This window comes from Diadema antillarum, unplaced genomic scaffold (assembly GCF_040938485.1).
Source record: "Diadema antillarum isolate AM-2024a unplaced genomic scaffold, OU_Dant_1.0 scf00000065, whole genome shotgun sequence".
NCBI classification, from domain to species: Eukaryota; Metazoa; Echinodermata; class Echinoidea; order Diadematoida; family Diadematidae; genus Diadema; species Diadema antillarum.
Genome location: NW_027270954.1, coordinates 558,252 through 572,647, shown reverse-complemented (window position 1 = coordinate 572,647; position 14,396 = coordinate 558,252). Strand labels below are relative to the sequence as shown.

Sequence of the window (14,396 nt, the reverse complement as noted above, 5' to 3'; positions counted from 1 at the left end):
TTTCACTGAACATTTGCTTATTATCACTTTTAAGTTTACTGATATTCCATGGTTGTTGTCTTTTTAATGCGATGTATCATTGCATCATTTGTTCACTGGTCTATTAAGTTCTTTTCCTATTCATTTAGCAGGATTCTCATGTTATCCAGGAATCTCATCAAAATGATGGACTGCCGAGTGTTGGTTCCCGTCGGGATTCTTCTCATGAATATTCACCATGGTGGTAAGGCGCACAACCGTTTTAGTCTATATAGTTATTATTTTGCAGTACACTGTATTACATGATAGATTTAAATGGATCTTTATCGACAAAACTACAACATGAGAAGCAGCAATGAAATGGCTTGGAAATTATGGGACAAAGAGAAAATCATATAGCAATATGAGACTAGGAGTGAACATGATTTATTGCCACAATGTTCTATGAATACAGCATCTTTGTCTTTGATTATATGTATATATACATTTCAATGAATTGACAGGATACGCAGATAATTACCCCTTTCATGCCTTACAGGTAGTTAGTCAATTCTATTCTCTTCTTTCTCCTCTGTTTTGTGTAATATTCATGTTTCAGAAACGAAACAAAACTCATTGTATTACGTCTATAATCAATTATTCATGCCTCGTTGTCAGTCCCCTTTATTTTCTGATATTATTCTTTCAGCTGCCATGACGATGAATCTCGAGGTAGCCTCTCCTCTCTGGGCTGGCCGTGAAGTCACGGCAGTGTGCTCCGGAAATGACGTCTACGGCTCGGCTGTTCTAAGCTGGTATTTGAATGGCGTCCAAATCACAGACGGCTTCACTACCAGCAGCGAAGTCAGCCGAACTATACAAACTACAGATTATATAGAAAGGACCGATGTATTGATAATTAACTATATTTGAATAGGTCATCTCCAGGACTTTAAAGCACCCACCTGAAATAGCCTAATTAGTTAATTTACTGCATGAGAAAAGTCGAAACAGAGTGAAAACGAAGACTTTTATGCTTCAATTTTGCTGTCTTTTTCTGCCTTCCGGTTGGGCGCGATCAAGTTTTGGCCCCATGCCCAACTTTATTAATTTCACTTTTCCAGCTAACCTATGTGACTTGTGGTATGCTATTGTCATGAAAATGAATACATAATAATCATGATGAACATAATCAACTTTTTTTTATTCTAGTCTTATGAAAGTATCGAAAACGTCAGTTTATATTGTTTTAAGGCATGTCAGTCGATCCAGTTATCATCATAAGGGACACTTTCAATAGGCAAAGCCTGCCAATATAACAGTACTGAAAATATCACTTACAGTAAAGGAGAAAATAGAATATACATTTAATATAGTGTTGTACACACAGGTGTGTGTGTGTGTGTGTGTGTGTGTGTGTGCTAACATGTGTTTGATCGTCACTAAATAACTTCTGGACCGGGTACTTGCTACATATAACACTGAAAATGACATTAGAAATCTGCTGTTCTCTCGTTACACTCATGTAAAATTGAATCTAATCAAAGACAAAAGATAGAGGGCGCTTCAATATTTGATCCTGAAACCTCAGACGGAAGTCACCTTTCACACAGTGCTACACCGAGACTGAAATTTCATCATATGTGGAAGAAATGCTCCTTTTATTAAGCGTGATATGCACCACTGAGGAAAGATGAATAGTTCGTTTACACGTGCAGAGATTTTGACAACATAAGTGTGACAGACTTCCGAGATAATGAGTGTAAGATTTGTCATTCAAGCATCAGAGTCGACTAGTGTAAAAGGGCAGAAAATCTCGAGCTTTCAACGGTCACCTTAACTGTGTGCCTAGAAAGGACACGGAAATGTTAAATACCCTCAATCATTTAACTTTTCTGTAAAGAAATGCCTAAGAACAATCCACTAAAACTTATACTGCCAAAATAATAATGGTAAATATTGCGGATGGGAAGAAACAGCTCCAAAACTATGCTGAAATGAGTAGATGCTTTCGTCTCCTTTCAGAAACAGATATCAAAAGATATTTTGTCATGTCAAAAACAAGGCAAGAAATTACGGATGGCAATGTCACAATGGGCGTGATTTGGCAAGTTGAAAGGTTTCATATGTCGCAGATCTGGTAAAATAAACAACCTTGAACATTGCTGAAGTATTTCCCGATACGTACAATGTGTCTTGAAAGGAATTATTCATTCTTTTTCCAGATTAGACTGGTAGAATTGGCTTACTGTTCACGCCAACTCCGCATTGATCTCTCCACACATAGTGTGCACAACACAATGAGCGGCTCGATCGGATATGACCTTTCACCGGTATTCAAGTTAGGAAACCAAAACCAGCAGATTTTATGACGCAACGAACGCTATTCTAGTTGGATCAACTGAGCAAGTTTTCCACAAAGAATCCCTGAGCAGACCGGTACACCGTTTTTAGCCTGTTTCAACTTGGTAAGCATGATAAATGTGATTATTTGAAGGCATGGTGGTACATACTTCCAACGGAGTCATTGGACAGACTTGGAGGCTTTCGTAACGGACCATCTAAGTACTGTGAGTAGGCAGACCGCAACAAATAGTAACATGAAATTGGAATACAAAATAGCTAATGAATAGTATGCCCTGAAGGTATATGACTATATAAAAATTATAAAGTACCTTAAAGACAGGCCGAATGGTGCGTAAAATGGAAATCACTTTAGCAGAACGGCAGAAATTTTCTGCCCTATGGTTGTATGGGTTATAATTGGGATTGCTGTACATGGTGTAAACTCGTAATCTCGAGGTCCAAAAAGATCTCTGCACAGGCGAAAATATGTAAATAGGCAAGAAAAAACGTGACGTACTTATCGAGGAGCATAAATTTTGCATATGCGATCTCCTAAGAAGACAACAAAACTTCAATTGGTTGAAATATGTTTGCTGACAAAGACATTTACCCCATGAAGGAGGAAACAGAGAAAGCAAAGGACTTTGGAAACGGATGTGAACTTTGGCCGACTGTGATGTCAATCGCAGAGAGTAAGCTTTTAACACTTGTTAAGATGAGCATTTTCTAAAGCTACAGAGAAGGCACCGTGTTTGATTTCTTATCAAACTTACCTTGGCTGAAATAACTTCTAAAGGTGTGTAGTTTTGTGTTAATGACTCATCTTTTATATCCAGAGGCGGTAAGTGCTGTAAGACGAGTGAACTGAATGGCGTAGCGTCTACTCTACGTGTGTGAGTAGAAGGTCCGCATTAAAATTATTTCCAAGAAATTAGAAAGTGTCCAGTATGTAGATGCTGAGAATTGATATGGAACGTAAGGATAACTACAACTTTTGGTCAACACAGAAAATATTATTCAAATGATCGCCTGATCAAAATCATTTTTGAAGATGTATTTTCTTCCCTTTCAACCGAGTGGATGGATTTTTAGATTGATCCGATTTATCACGTTAAGTTGGTAAGTTTTGCTAAAGGGGTAGAAGAACGCTGAAAATAGTAATCACTGGTTCGAACAAAAGCATGAAGGCATGGTTTCTGACCACTGACTAACTTTGCCAGCGTGTGTTGAATCATAGTTAGACGGAAGTGATAAAGAGGGTTTTTTTCTACTGTTCTAACTGTTAATACGTAATGTCATTTTCCCACATACCTGTTATTGCAGTAGAGTATTGAGGGAGATTTCATCCCAGGCTTGCTATTCATGCACTGATGATATCGTTAATGCTGTTGATGCAGAATAATAATAAGAGATAGGGAGTATAGCAACTCTGGCTGGCAGAGGCAGACCAAATCAAGGAGTACAATGGACACACTAATAATTATTACTGCAACAGCGGTACTTGCGGCGAAAGTGCATGTCCCGGATATGCGGGTGAGTACATGCAGCTTGATAAGTTGAGAATGTTCCAAAATACACACACATACACACGAGAGCACACATACACACACAAGGAAGTCAAGTACAATGTATGTAGATTTAAAACAGGAGACGCCAATGTGTGTGCGTCGACACACATATTGTGTAGGCTCCTAGTACACATTCATTTGACAATGTCTGAATTTCAACTCTCAAAAACCGATGATTGTTCGTTTCTGATTTGTCTTTTTCTCCATCCAAGATATTGTCAACTTGAAAATAAGGTAACAGTATTCCCATAAAGTGAACAGTATTTTTGTTATAAAACGTGAGAACGTGGAAATTGCAAATGAAGAAAGCGAACCATTATGTTCGCATGTTGATAGTCCTCTTTCGTTGGGTCAGAGGTGACAAGTGGCGTTTACTCCTCCAGTAACGAGTCACATGAACACGATCGAGTATCTAAATGAAATGTATTTTCTACCTTTTGATATGTCCTGGTTTCTTTTGTTTTGATTTGTTTGTTGTTTCTTTCGTCTACTCCCTAATCACCGTTCATGGATCCGCGTTTCTTGGCTAACAAAGGATCAAGGTCCTCTGCTTTCATCAATGGTGTATACCCACTATAATAGTAGGCAAAGAATTTGTTTGATGACGAGATAGGAGGTTTGCATAAAATGATATTTTGAACATCGGTTGGATTTTTTTTTTTTCATTTCGGACATTGCTTTAGAAAAAAAGTACCTTAAACAGTATTTGAGCAAATATTTTCACTCCCCCCCCCCACGCAATTATGCAAAATTTGTTATGCATTGATGCCTACGTGCACAGAAAAACTCGGACATGTACATGTACGATGTATTGATAATCTGATAATTGTTTGCATAATGTGTGTGACTATGCATATATTCGGCGAAGTATGAACCTAAAAGGCAAACATTCCATTGGCATGTTAATGTGTAAAATACTTTACGTAAGTGTGTGTCTCTCAGGATTTTGTTTTGTTTTCGAATGTTGAGTGCGTTTTGTAGTAAGATACACACTTGTCCTCATGTAATTTCAGTGAGGCTGGCTGGTGGATCGGAGGAAAGGGAGGGGAGAGTCGAGATATCGTGCAACGGGCGGTGGGGCACGGTGTGTGACGATGCCTGGGATATCAACGATGCGCACGTCGTTTGCAGAGACCTTGGCTACTCATCCGCCTCAGCTCATTATACTGACTCCCATTTTGGGCAGGGATCTGGACCTACCTGGCTTGACGAGGTTGCCTGTTCTGGAAGGGAAAACTCTCTGACTGACTGCCCTCGTCCTCCTTGGGCATGTGAAGACTGCGGTCATGATGAAGACGCAGGAGTGAGGTGTGAGGGAGACCGTAAGTTTTCTCCACTAATTCACGTATTTCATGACTGCATGCATTGCGAAGAAGAATGGCCAACATCATGGATATACCAAGATAGGTGACTTATTTAGATTATTATTTTGGTAACGGGCAGAGCGTTTGATTTATGACAATCGACTTAAAGGGAGCGATAGTTTTGGTTGAGACCTAACTTCAGGTTTCTGTCATTTCTCGGTGAGATGATGAGAAACCTCTCACAAAATATGTAAGAGCATGCTTTCAAGAGGAATTCACCGTTTATTTGATGAAAATCGGTTTTGAAATGGCTGAGATATCCAAAAAGAGCAATCTTAATAAAAGGTGGGACCAGCCTTTTAATGTGATCACTTTGTTTTACATTGTTTTTTTGATGTTTCAGCCATTCCAAAACCGATTTCCATCAAAGAAATCTTGAAGTCCTCTTAAAATGATAAGTTCTACAGTATTTCATACGTGGTTTCTTGGTACAGCTGCATCTCACAAAAAGTTTAAAGCCCAATCTGCATCTCCGCCAATACTATACCATCGATTTAACGTATTATCTAAAATATATGTGAAGAGTTTGTTCGCAAATACCGATAAGTTCATTTTTGAAGATTTTGAAGTACGGTCTCTGTCATAAAGTACAAAATAATACCATTGAAATGATATATTGGTCACTACAAAGGTACATTTTTGAAGTTATGGTCAAAAAAGCAAAGAATTTCTTGTTATTCCCTTTATTTTTCTTGACCTTTAATCGCAAATATCTCCATTTGGTAAACATGGACTTATCGGTTTTTGCGAACAAACTCTTCATATCTACGTTAAAAAGAAAAGACAAATAGGGTGTTACCAGAAAAAAAAGGGAGATAGAACTATTCTACAGTATCGCATATAAGAATAATAATTATGTTGATTTCTTAAAGCCAAATTAAAATGAGTATCTGATTTTAACACGAATAGCTTAATTACGGTATCAAAAAGTAACAAATTAAGCAAAAATGAGCATTTAAGGAGTATCTTTTTGAAAACTACACATGATTGCAAATATTAACAATGGAATACACCGAACAGGATGCGATATCTGATGACAAATGCTGTTTCAAATTAATTTTACGACTCATTCAAGATTTTACTCTATGTGTATGCCTTCGTTAATACACAGTTGTCAATCTTCTGATGTTATTCCCAAATGTTACTCAAACTCCCTTCTCCTTGTTGATGTCTATTTTCTCTGTTTCTCGTGTAAAGGAAGCGATAATGCCGTGGCTACATATGCAAATGAGTCCATTAGCTCGGGTCTCGGCTACGGTTTCAATTATTACACATATTACAACGTTCGTAGCAACCTGACGTTAACTCCAACTGCAGCTGACAATGGGGGCGTCCTTCAGTGTCATCTCATTGGCAGCGAAAGGTCCCGAAACTTGCAAGTGCAGCGTAAGTACACTTTTGTTGAGTATCTACTAGTCACCCCATAGTCAGTGGGACCTGTAGCGCGTGCCAGTCAAGATGACGCCATGATTTTCTATGTCTAAACGTTCACCATCCTCTCAACTTGGTGACTTTTCTGTGAGCATGTGCTGAGGAAAGCTACGATATTTAGCTGACATACGATGACGTCATACTACTGAGATTAGTGTCCTTGTTGCAATATATCTACGATAGCAAAGCATTAATAATGGTTAATTCTCATGTAAGTGGAGAGAAAACACCGGCGTATCAAAAAGGACCTTACTGCCATTGTAGTAGGCCTAGCAAGACTCAAATTTAGAAATCTCACCTGTACTTCAACTTGGATGATTTGAGATGCACTTTCAAATCTTACTATAAATATTCTTTACCTAGCTTACAATCTTCCTTGTTGATGCTTTCCCGAGTATAAAGGTTGACGTTCAGAACATTACATTCACGGTATATGCTCATACTCGCAGCAATACAAGTACAAAACAGTATGTGCTTTACCACACTAATAACACCGAATCCTTGTTTTTTAATCATTGTCGTGTATTATATTATGTAGATTTTTATTTTGATAAAGGTATGTTTATAATGTATGTATGAGTATTTATTATCATGTGTGTGTGTGTGTGTGTGTGTGTGTTTGTGTGAAGATAGTATATCTCAATAAGAAGGAGTTATAAGTGTATATCATTCGATCGTCTGCCTTTTAACCACGTGACAGATGCTCCAGCAGACGATATCATCTGGATCAAGATCGCTGACAACGAGGACGGACAAGGAGCAAATGGCCTTAACATCACGTGCCACGTCAACCCACGGGACCAGCCGTTTCCACCAATGGAAACATACGAGATTGCAATTGATGACGTCATGCAGTCATCTTCAAGCTCCCCTTCCGTGACCCTTGAGTCCATTCCGAGTAAATGCGTTGAAATCTCCTGCACCGGTATCAACGACATCGGTAGGACAACCACTACAGAGAACTACTGTCCAAGAAGCGATGGTAAGACGATAATTTGTGATATCTATCCCTTTTGTGCCATGGGACACATTAGACACCTATTAAGTTTTGTGTTTTGATACCTTTGTTATTGACATGCAAAGCACAGAAAGGGTTAAAGCTTTCCATGGTTGATACAAAATACCATGTGATCATTACAAAAAAAAAATCCATTTCACTTCAAAAACGCTTTATTGCTTCACCAAATAATTAAAAAAAAACTTATTTATTTGCAATGTATTATACAAACTCATTTGGAGCTACATCCATTTTAACCGTCCTATAAATTGGTTAGTTCCTGCTCTGATATGAATAGAAGTATTTTCGTTGATGATCATTCCTTTTTAGTGTATGATACATGGACGTTAGTGTTGACACGTCATGGCAGCGCTAAAATAAAGGAAATGTTAACAGTGTTCAGTTGGTATTTATGTTATCATTGGTTATTATATGAATATATCAATACTTCCATAACATGGAGAAGAGCGCTTGTGTATGAAATATAAATATCACTGATGTTACATGCATGACTGCTTTTTAAGAGTAGGCCTACAATGTATTGCTACTACCACAGTTAGTGCAATACTGCTGTACGGACTATCACTAGTAATACATTTTATTACTCCTTTAACGATGAAAACTCTTATGGCGAGTCTCACTTATGATTTTATGATTGTAATTTGCCTGTAATTAATTTTCTCCTTCCACCTTTTTTTTTTAAACTTTGTTTATCGCCGATGTTAAAGACTGCGCGAAAATACAATCTACTAGTATCTGAAACTTAAAGACACCATTGAGGAGGGAAAAAGGCAAAGGGTCTGATTTCAATTTTGCTTTCTCAGGTCAAGCGCCTCCAAGGAGTAACATTCTCTCCATCGAGACCCAAGAGATCACTGGAGAAGGAGGTCAGGTCATTCTGATCATCATGTGTCACGTTAGTCTTAATGACCAGCCGTTCCCACACCTTCACACATACACCATCGGAGTCGACAACACCACGCTCTCCACGTCCAGTTACGCCTCAGCTCTCTTCAGACCACGCCCACACAACAGGTGTATCAATGTCACGTGCTCGGGGACGAACGGGATTGGTTGGACCTTTGCCAGTCTCGAGTATTGTCCGAATTTCGGCTCGGAGAAAGGTATCATCTGTTTTTGGTGTAGCAATGTCATTTTTTTTTTCCATTTTTTTTTTTTTTTTTGTAATCTTAGAGGAAAAATTTGAAAAATGTAAAGAGATATGCCAAAACGCATGGATCGCTTTATGCTATTTGGTGTAACGTATAATCATCACGTTCGTGCCCTCTTTCCATGTGTTGCCATTATATTAGTTCTCTCTTCCTAAAAATTTCAAATTTGAACTCATACACTTCGCAGTGAGCAACCAATCAAATGATTATTATAACTGCCTACTAATCTTGGCAAACGCCTTTCTTCGCTGTACTCACATCGAATGCATAATATCAAATTCTACTTACCACAGTGATGGATGATATTAAAAAAGCAAAATCTAATGTTATGACGTATGTGGCATCGTGGTCCGGGCCTTTCTTGTTTAACCTTCGAAAAACTTTTTTCCCCTGCGTATTCTGTCTTTTAAATGATGCCGTCTTTTTTCTTTTATGTTTGGATCTGGCCTAGTACATGTCCAATTGTGTGATACATGACATTAAAAGAGCAACCGGCCTTGGTTGTTTAACCTTCCACAAACCTTTTCCCTGTGTATTCTGTATTAATGATGCCGTCTTCTTTTTTTATAATTTTTGGGTTTGGTCTTACAGGTCCAATTGCTGGTCCTCGTCGAGGAGTTCTTCAGCAGCCGTCGACCACGTACGCCCTACTCGTCGTCGTGTTGCTCATATCGATGATGACCTGTGCGACTGTGGTGATGAATAAGAGAAAAATTACCATCTTCTGAAGGGGTATAGTCTTTTCGATCTTCTTTTTCTACTTCTGTATTTTAGTTTCTTCTAATCCAAATTTTTCTTTCTATTCTTTTTTTTTTCATCCTGCCTCTTACTTCCCTTTCAAATGCTACGAATTCTCTTTACTCACTTGTACATTTTCGTGTTCATATTCTTCTCCTCCTTCCCTCCTTCTCCTTCTTCTATCTATCCTTCTTCGTTGTTGGCATCCTCGTCTCTTTCTTCCCCTTTGGTTCTTTGCCAATTATCCTTGTTCAGATGTCCTTTAATGCTGATTAGTATTTGCATTGAAATAATTGCAAAGCAGGGCTAAAGAAGGACAGGTTTCTGGTTTAAAAGCTTTGACTATACCTAGACAATGCTGGAGGAGTGTAGATACTGTAGATGAGTCTTTATGTGAACGATTTGTACTATGGAAACAACAATACCAAGTGGCCCCGTGAGTGTTAAATAACGATTCTCTCAAAGAATTAACTTTGAAGAAATGGTAACACATAATGAATAGGAATGAAAGTTTCATTTCGATTTTTTTTTACAGTTATAGTTTGAATTGTTTGCTGATAAAGTTATCAATGCAAGCTTGAACTTCATAAAGATATCACAGTACCTGTATGTCTATACATGGAAATCTTTATATCTTGAATGATTGTGTTTATCTATTGTACTAATATCGAAATATTTTATCTTCTGTCTTTTTGTTATACTTCCTATAAGATGGAGCAAAAATTGAAATCATCGCTTAATATTTAGAGATGTGTCAGTTCGGCCAACAAAGACAACCATCCAACTGACTGATGTGACAGTACATTATTGGAGCATATAGGTCATAGATGCCTATTTAATTCACCGAGAACCACATATATTTGAACATTAGAAGCATGGGAAATGTAGCCATGAAGTATAGGCCATAGAGCTTAAACTCCCGCATCGACTAATATTGACCGTGCATATGAGTTAAACTTTTGTATCTTGCAATCATATACAACCCTCTATTTCTTTCATATCAAAGTGATCTGTTATTCATTATAGATATACCCATTTTGTTTTGTTTTTTATTAGTCGTGAAGCTTGGTAAATCGCATGAACAGGAATGTGCGACTAACTTATCAAAGTATGCACATTAAAGGCAAATAAAGTTGTCAAGATGGCGAAAATGAAACCCAAATATGATTTTTACCAGTCATTAAGACTTTGTACATGTAAAAATGATGATAAATGCATGTGGACTGATATGAGTAATAACCACTGAAAACAGCAGGTGTGTTTATGTGTAAGGGTCTTCACATCTTGCCTACTCCTTGGAATTAGATCGTAATTCAGCTGAACCTAATTCATTGCTGAAAAAAGGGACGTTTAGTCACTGACTTATAAGGACAATTACGTGAAACCTTCATAACATGTGATTTACAGGTCTAAAAAGGAAACAATTTTTGTTGTTGCTTCTATCTTTAAGTAGATTATTCATGCTATCACAGCATTGCATCAAAGCATACCCCGTTTAGGCGCGAGTGGTTTTTGTTTTATTGAAATTGAGTGTACAACGTGTAATTGAAATTGAAATAAAATGAGTGATTGATGATTTTAGTCTCGCTGCGGTAGGATTATTGGATTGTCATGGTAAAAAGAAATCATGCAGTAAAAACTTCTTTTGAAGGTAGACAATCACGTATAACACTTTTCTAGTGTCTTATCTGAATGATAGTATATTTGATTTGCGTCCCTTTCTTCTATTTTCGTGAACCGTTAAATGTGTACATTGTATGTCAGCATGTGCGAACGGATGTACGTATGACTGTATGTATGTAAGTTATGAGTGTAGGCCTACTGTATGTACGATGTAAGACTATTCGTGTATGTAAAGACTTCTTGTGAAGATTGACAATCACGTACATCAACACTTTTCTGATTTCTTATCTGAATGACTTATACTATAGTAGTAATGTTTGATTTGAGTCCTTATTTTTTCTTTTTTCGTGAACCGTTAAATGTGTACATTGTATGTCAGCATGTGCGAACGGATGTACGTATGACTGTATGTATGTAAGTTATGAGTGTAGGCCTACTGTATGTACGATGTAAGACTATTCGTGTATGTAAAGACTTCTTGTGAAGATTGACAATCACGTACATCAACACTTTTCTGATTTCTTATCTGAATGACTTATACTATAGTAGTAATGTTTGATTTGAGTCCTTATTTTTTTATTTTTTCGTGAACCGTTAAATGTGTACATTGCATGTCAGGATGTGCGAGAGGGTGTACGTGTGACTGTATGTATGTAAGTTATGGGTGTACTGTATGCACGATGTAAGAATATTCGTGTATGTGCATGTGTCATGATTCAATGTGCCTAACCATGGTAACTCTGAACGCATTTTCGTACATTCATTAATATGAGTGTGGAAGTTGAATAGATAGAATACACACATTCACTCACGTACCCATGTACAAGACGTATACACAAACGCACTGAGAAATTCATATACACATGATTTTAAAATCCATTCGTAGGTAAATACAGGTAGATCTTGACCAACTTTTCTCCCACTGAGTTGTTTATTGTTTACAAATAAAGTGACATGACTTGACCAATCTAGTTTCAGTTTTATTTCATTTCCAAACAATAGACTGGATACAAATGTTAACGAAGAGTATTCAGATTTCTCTGCCACGTATACTGACGCTTATACTTTTTTTTTGAAAGTTCCTTTCATTTCAAAATGAAAAACATCTCACATTCTATAAAGGTATCAATTTCTTGTTTCTATGTCTTCATGTATATGTGCGTAAATTCTTATTCTACATCCCTGTAAAATTGAATCTATCACAAAATAGTTGTCATATTATTTCACACACACACAAAAAGAATTTCCTACCCTTCTTTTTCAAATTTTGATCAAATTGTCATTGCCGCGGTTAAAAAATATTTGGTCCTACTTTTCTGAGCGAAGTTTGAGCAGAAAGACCCGCCTTTCAAGTAAGACCGACATAATAATTATACAGCATCAGTATCATCATAAATAAAACACAAAACAAGAACAAAAAAAAAACTTAAAAACTTTCTTTGTTCTTTCTCTCTGACCATGCTGACATTACAAATGTGTACAATGTAAAAGGCATGTTGAATCAGTTGTCTTCAACGAACACCCACCTAAATTTAACGGGAAGAAATTCACCTTGTTTTCTTGAGAATCTGATGCAATTTAACATATTCCATTTCTTTGGGGGCATTTCATTAAGTATTTTGTCCGACAAAGTTGTCGCACAAATTTGCTCTCAGCCAATCCGATGCAAGGTTTTCAGTAGCTTGTAACAGTTTGTCAGAAAGCATATCGGACCAAAACTCTTCATGAAATGCCCCCAGGTGTCAAAAGGAGTTTGACATATCTCCAACTCCAGCATTAATATCACACAACTGTTAGAAAACAAGGACGAACGATACTTAAAATTTCAACTCACAGTCTCATTGACAGCTTTTCCCATATTTCACGACAACAACACGATACGATTCGAAACATAGAAACCAATAACGAAATTAGATGACATGACGTATACCAAACTAAATAAAACTAAATTCTATATTTGTATCATATATATATATATATATATATAATTTATATATGAAGACCTGAATATAAGAACGACCCAAGTCCAATTTTTGGCCAAATTCAGTTTGACTTGGGAAATTGTAGCTTATGCATGGACTCATCTTGTGTATAAATGATAAATCCTAATTACCCCCGGAAGTGCCTGAAATTAATGAGTTAAATCTTATATTAATGTAAGAATGAAGGACTTGGGTTATTCTTACATTCATATGATAGCGCCCTCTCTCATCCTTCTCTCATCTCTATAGCAGAATATCATGTACATGAATCAAAGAACGACCCAAGTCCACCACACAAAATGGCCTCTCCACTATCAATGCAAATGTTAATTGTCATAATAATATATATTCTAAGTTGTATATACAATGTTGCCTTCCCATCACAGTTAAATAGAATATTATTGGACAAATAAAAAAGATATGAAGTTTTTTTTTAGTTTACTCGAAATGATCTTCCATGGACTTGGGTCGTTCTTATATTCATATACTCATATATATATATATATATATATATATATATATATATATATATATAAACATACGTAGGGATGCGTAAGATGATATTGTATCTGACAATAAAGTTTAAAACGTACGATCAGTGTATGTACACATTCACCGTGTGTACCGCTATGTATCATGAATTGTCAATAGAGGAAGTACAGTGAGAATATTTGGCTACGGACTTGTAGGACGGCATACGTCAACAGAAACCGGTAATTTGCCAGGCAGTGAAAACAAGAACAGACTTTACATCGATAGAGTTGATGGTGAATATCTAATAACAAGTGTAGCTTTACGCTGATGCTACACAAACCAATAACGGCTGGCACTGCCTTCTTCCCCACTTCTAATTATAATTCGTCTATTCTCACAAGTAAGACATTTCAACACCATTTTTGGTTAAATTCTTGTGAAATGAGTCCCTGAACTCTTGCAGTTATCACTTTAGCACTCTTCTCAATCTATTTTCTTCGCCATACTATTTTGCTGAATCAAAATGTTCATTTTAATTGAAAGATTATTTGATGTCCTTGCGAAATACGCATAGGCCTATCAATATGCAAATAGCTTTGTACCTTTTTATGCCTTGTATCAAACGCATAAGTATCAATGACTATCTCTTTAGGAAGTAATTATATTTTTTTTTTCAGTCGTTAGATATGATGTTGTGTTCATTTCATACTTAATAACTTATATGCTGGATAGGATTAATAGAG

At 36.8% G+C, this 14,396-nt stretch overlaps 1 protein-coding gene across 1 annotated transcript; it reads left to right on the top strand.

Annotated features, from left to right (window-relative positions):
* Nucleotides 1-2,890: 2,890 nt before the first annotated feature.
* LOC139716411 (neurotrypsin-like) lies at nt 2,891-8,193 on the top strand. The gene is made up of 5 exons (XM_071627958.1): nt 2,891-2,996; nt 4,886-5,194; nt 6,434-6,622; nt 7,368-7,649; nt 8,189-8,193. The coding sequence occupies exons 1-5, from the start codon at nt 2,891-2,893 to the stop codon at nt 8,191-8,193; spliced, it is 891 nt and encodes a 296-aa protein (XP_071484059.1).
* The last annotated feature ends 6,203 nt before the right edge of the window (nt 8,194-14,396 follow it).

Coding starts and splice junctions, on each gene's coding strand:
- LOC139716411 (XM_071627958.1), top strand. CDS start 2,891: ATGTTTGCTGACAAAGACATTTACCCCATGAAGGAGGAAACAGAGAAA. Junction 5,195..6,433: donor AGTGAGGTGTGAGGGAGACC/GTAAGTTTTCTC, acceptor TCTCGTGTAAAG/GAAGCGATAATGCCGTGGCT. Junction 6,623..7,367: donor CCGAAACTTGCAAGTGCAGC/GTAAGTACACTT, acceptor ACCACGTGACAG/ATGCTCCAGCAGACGATATC.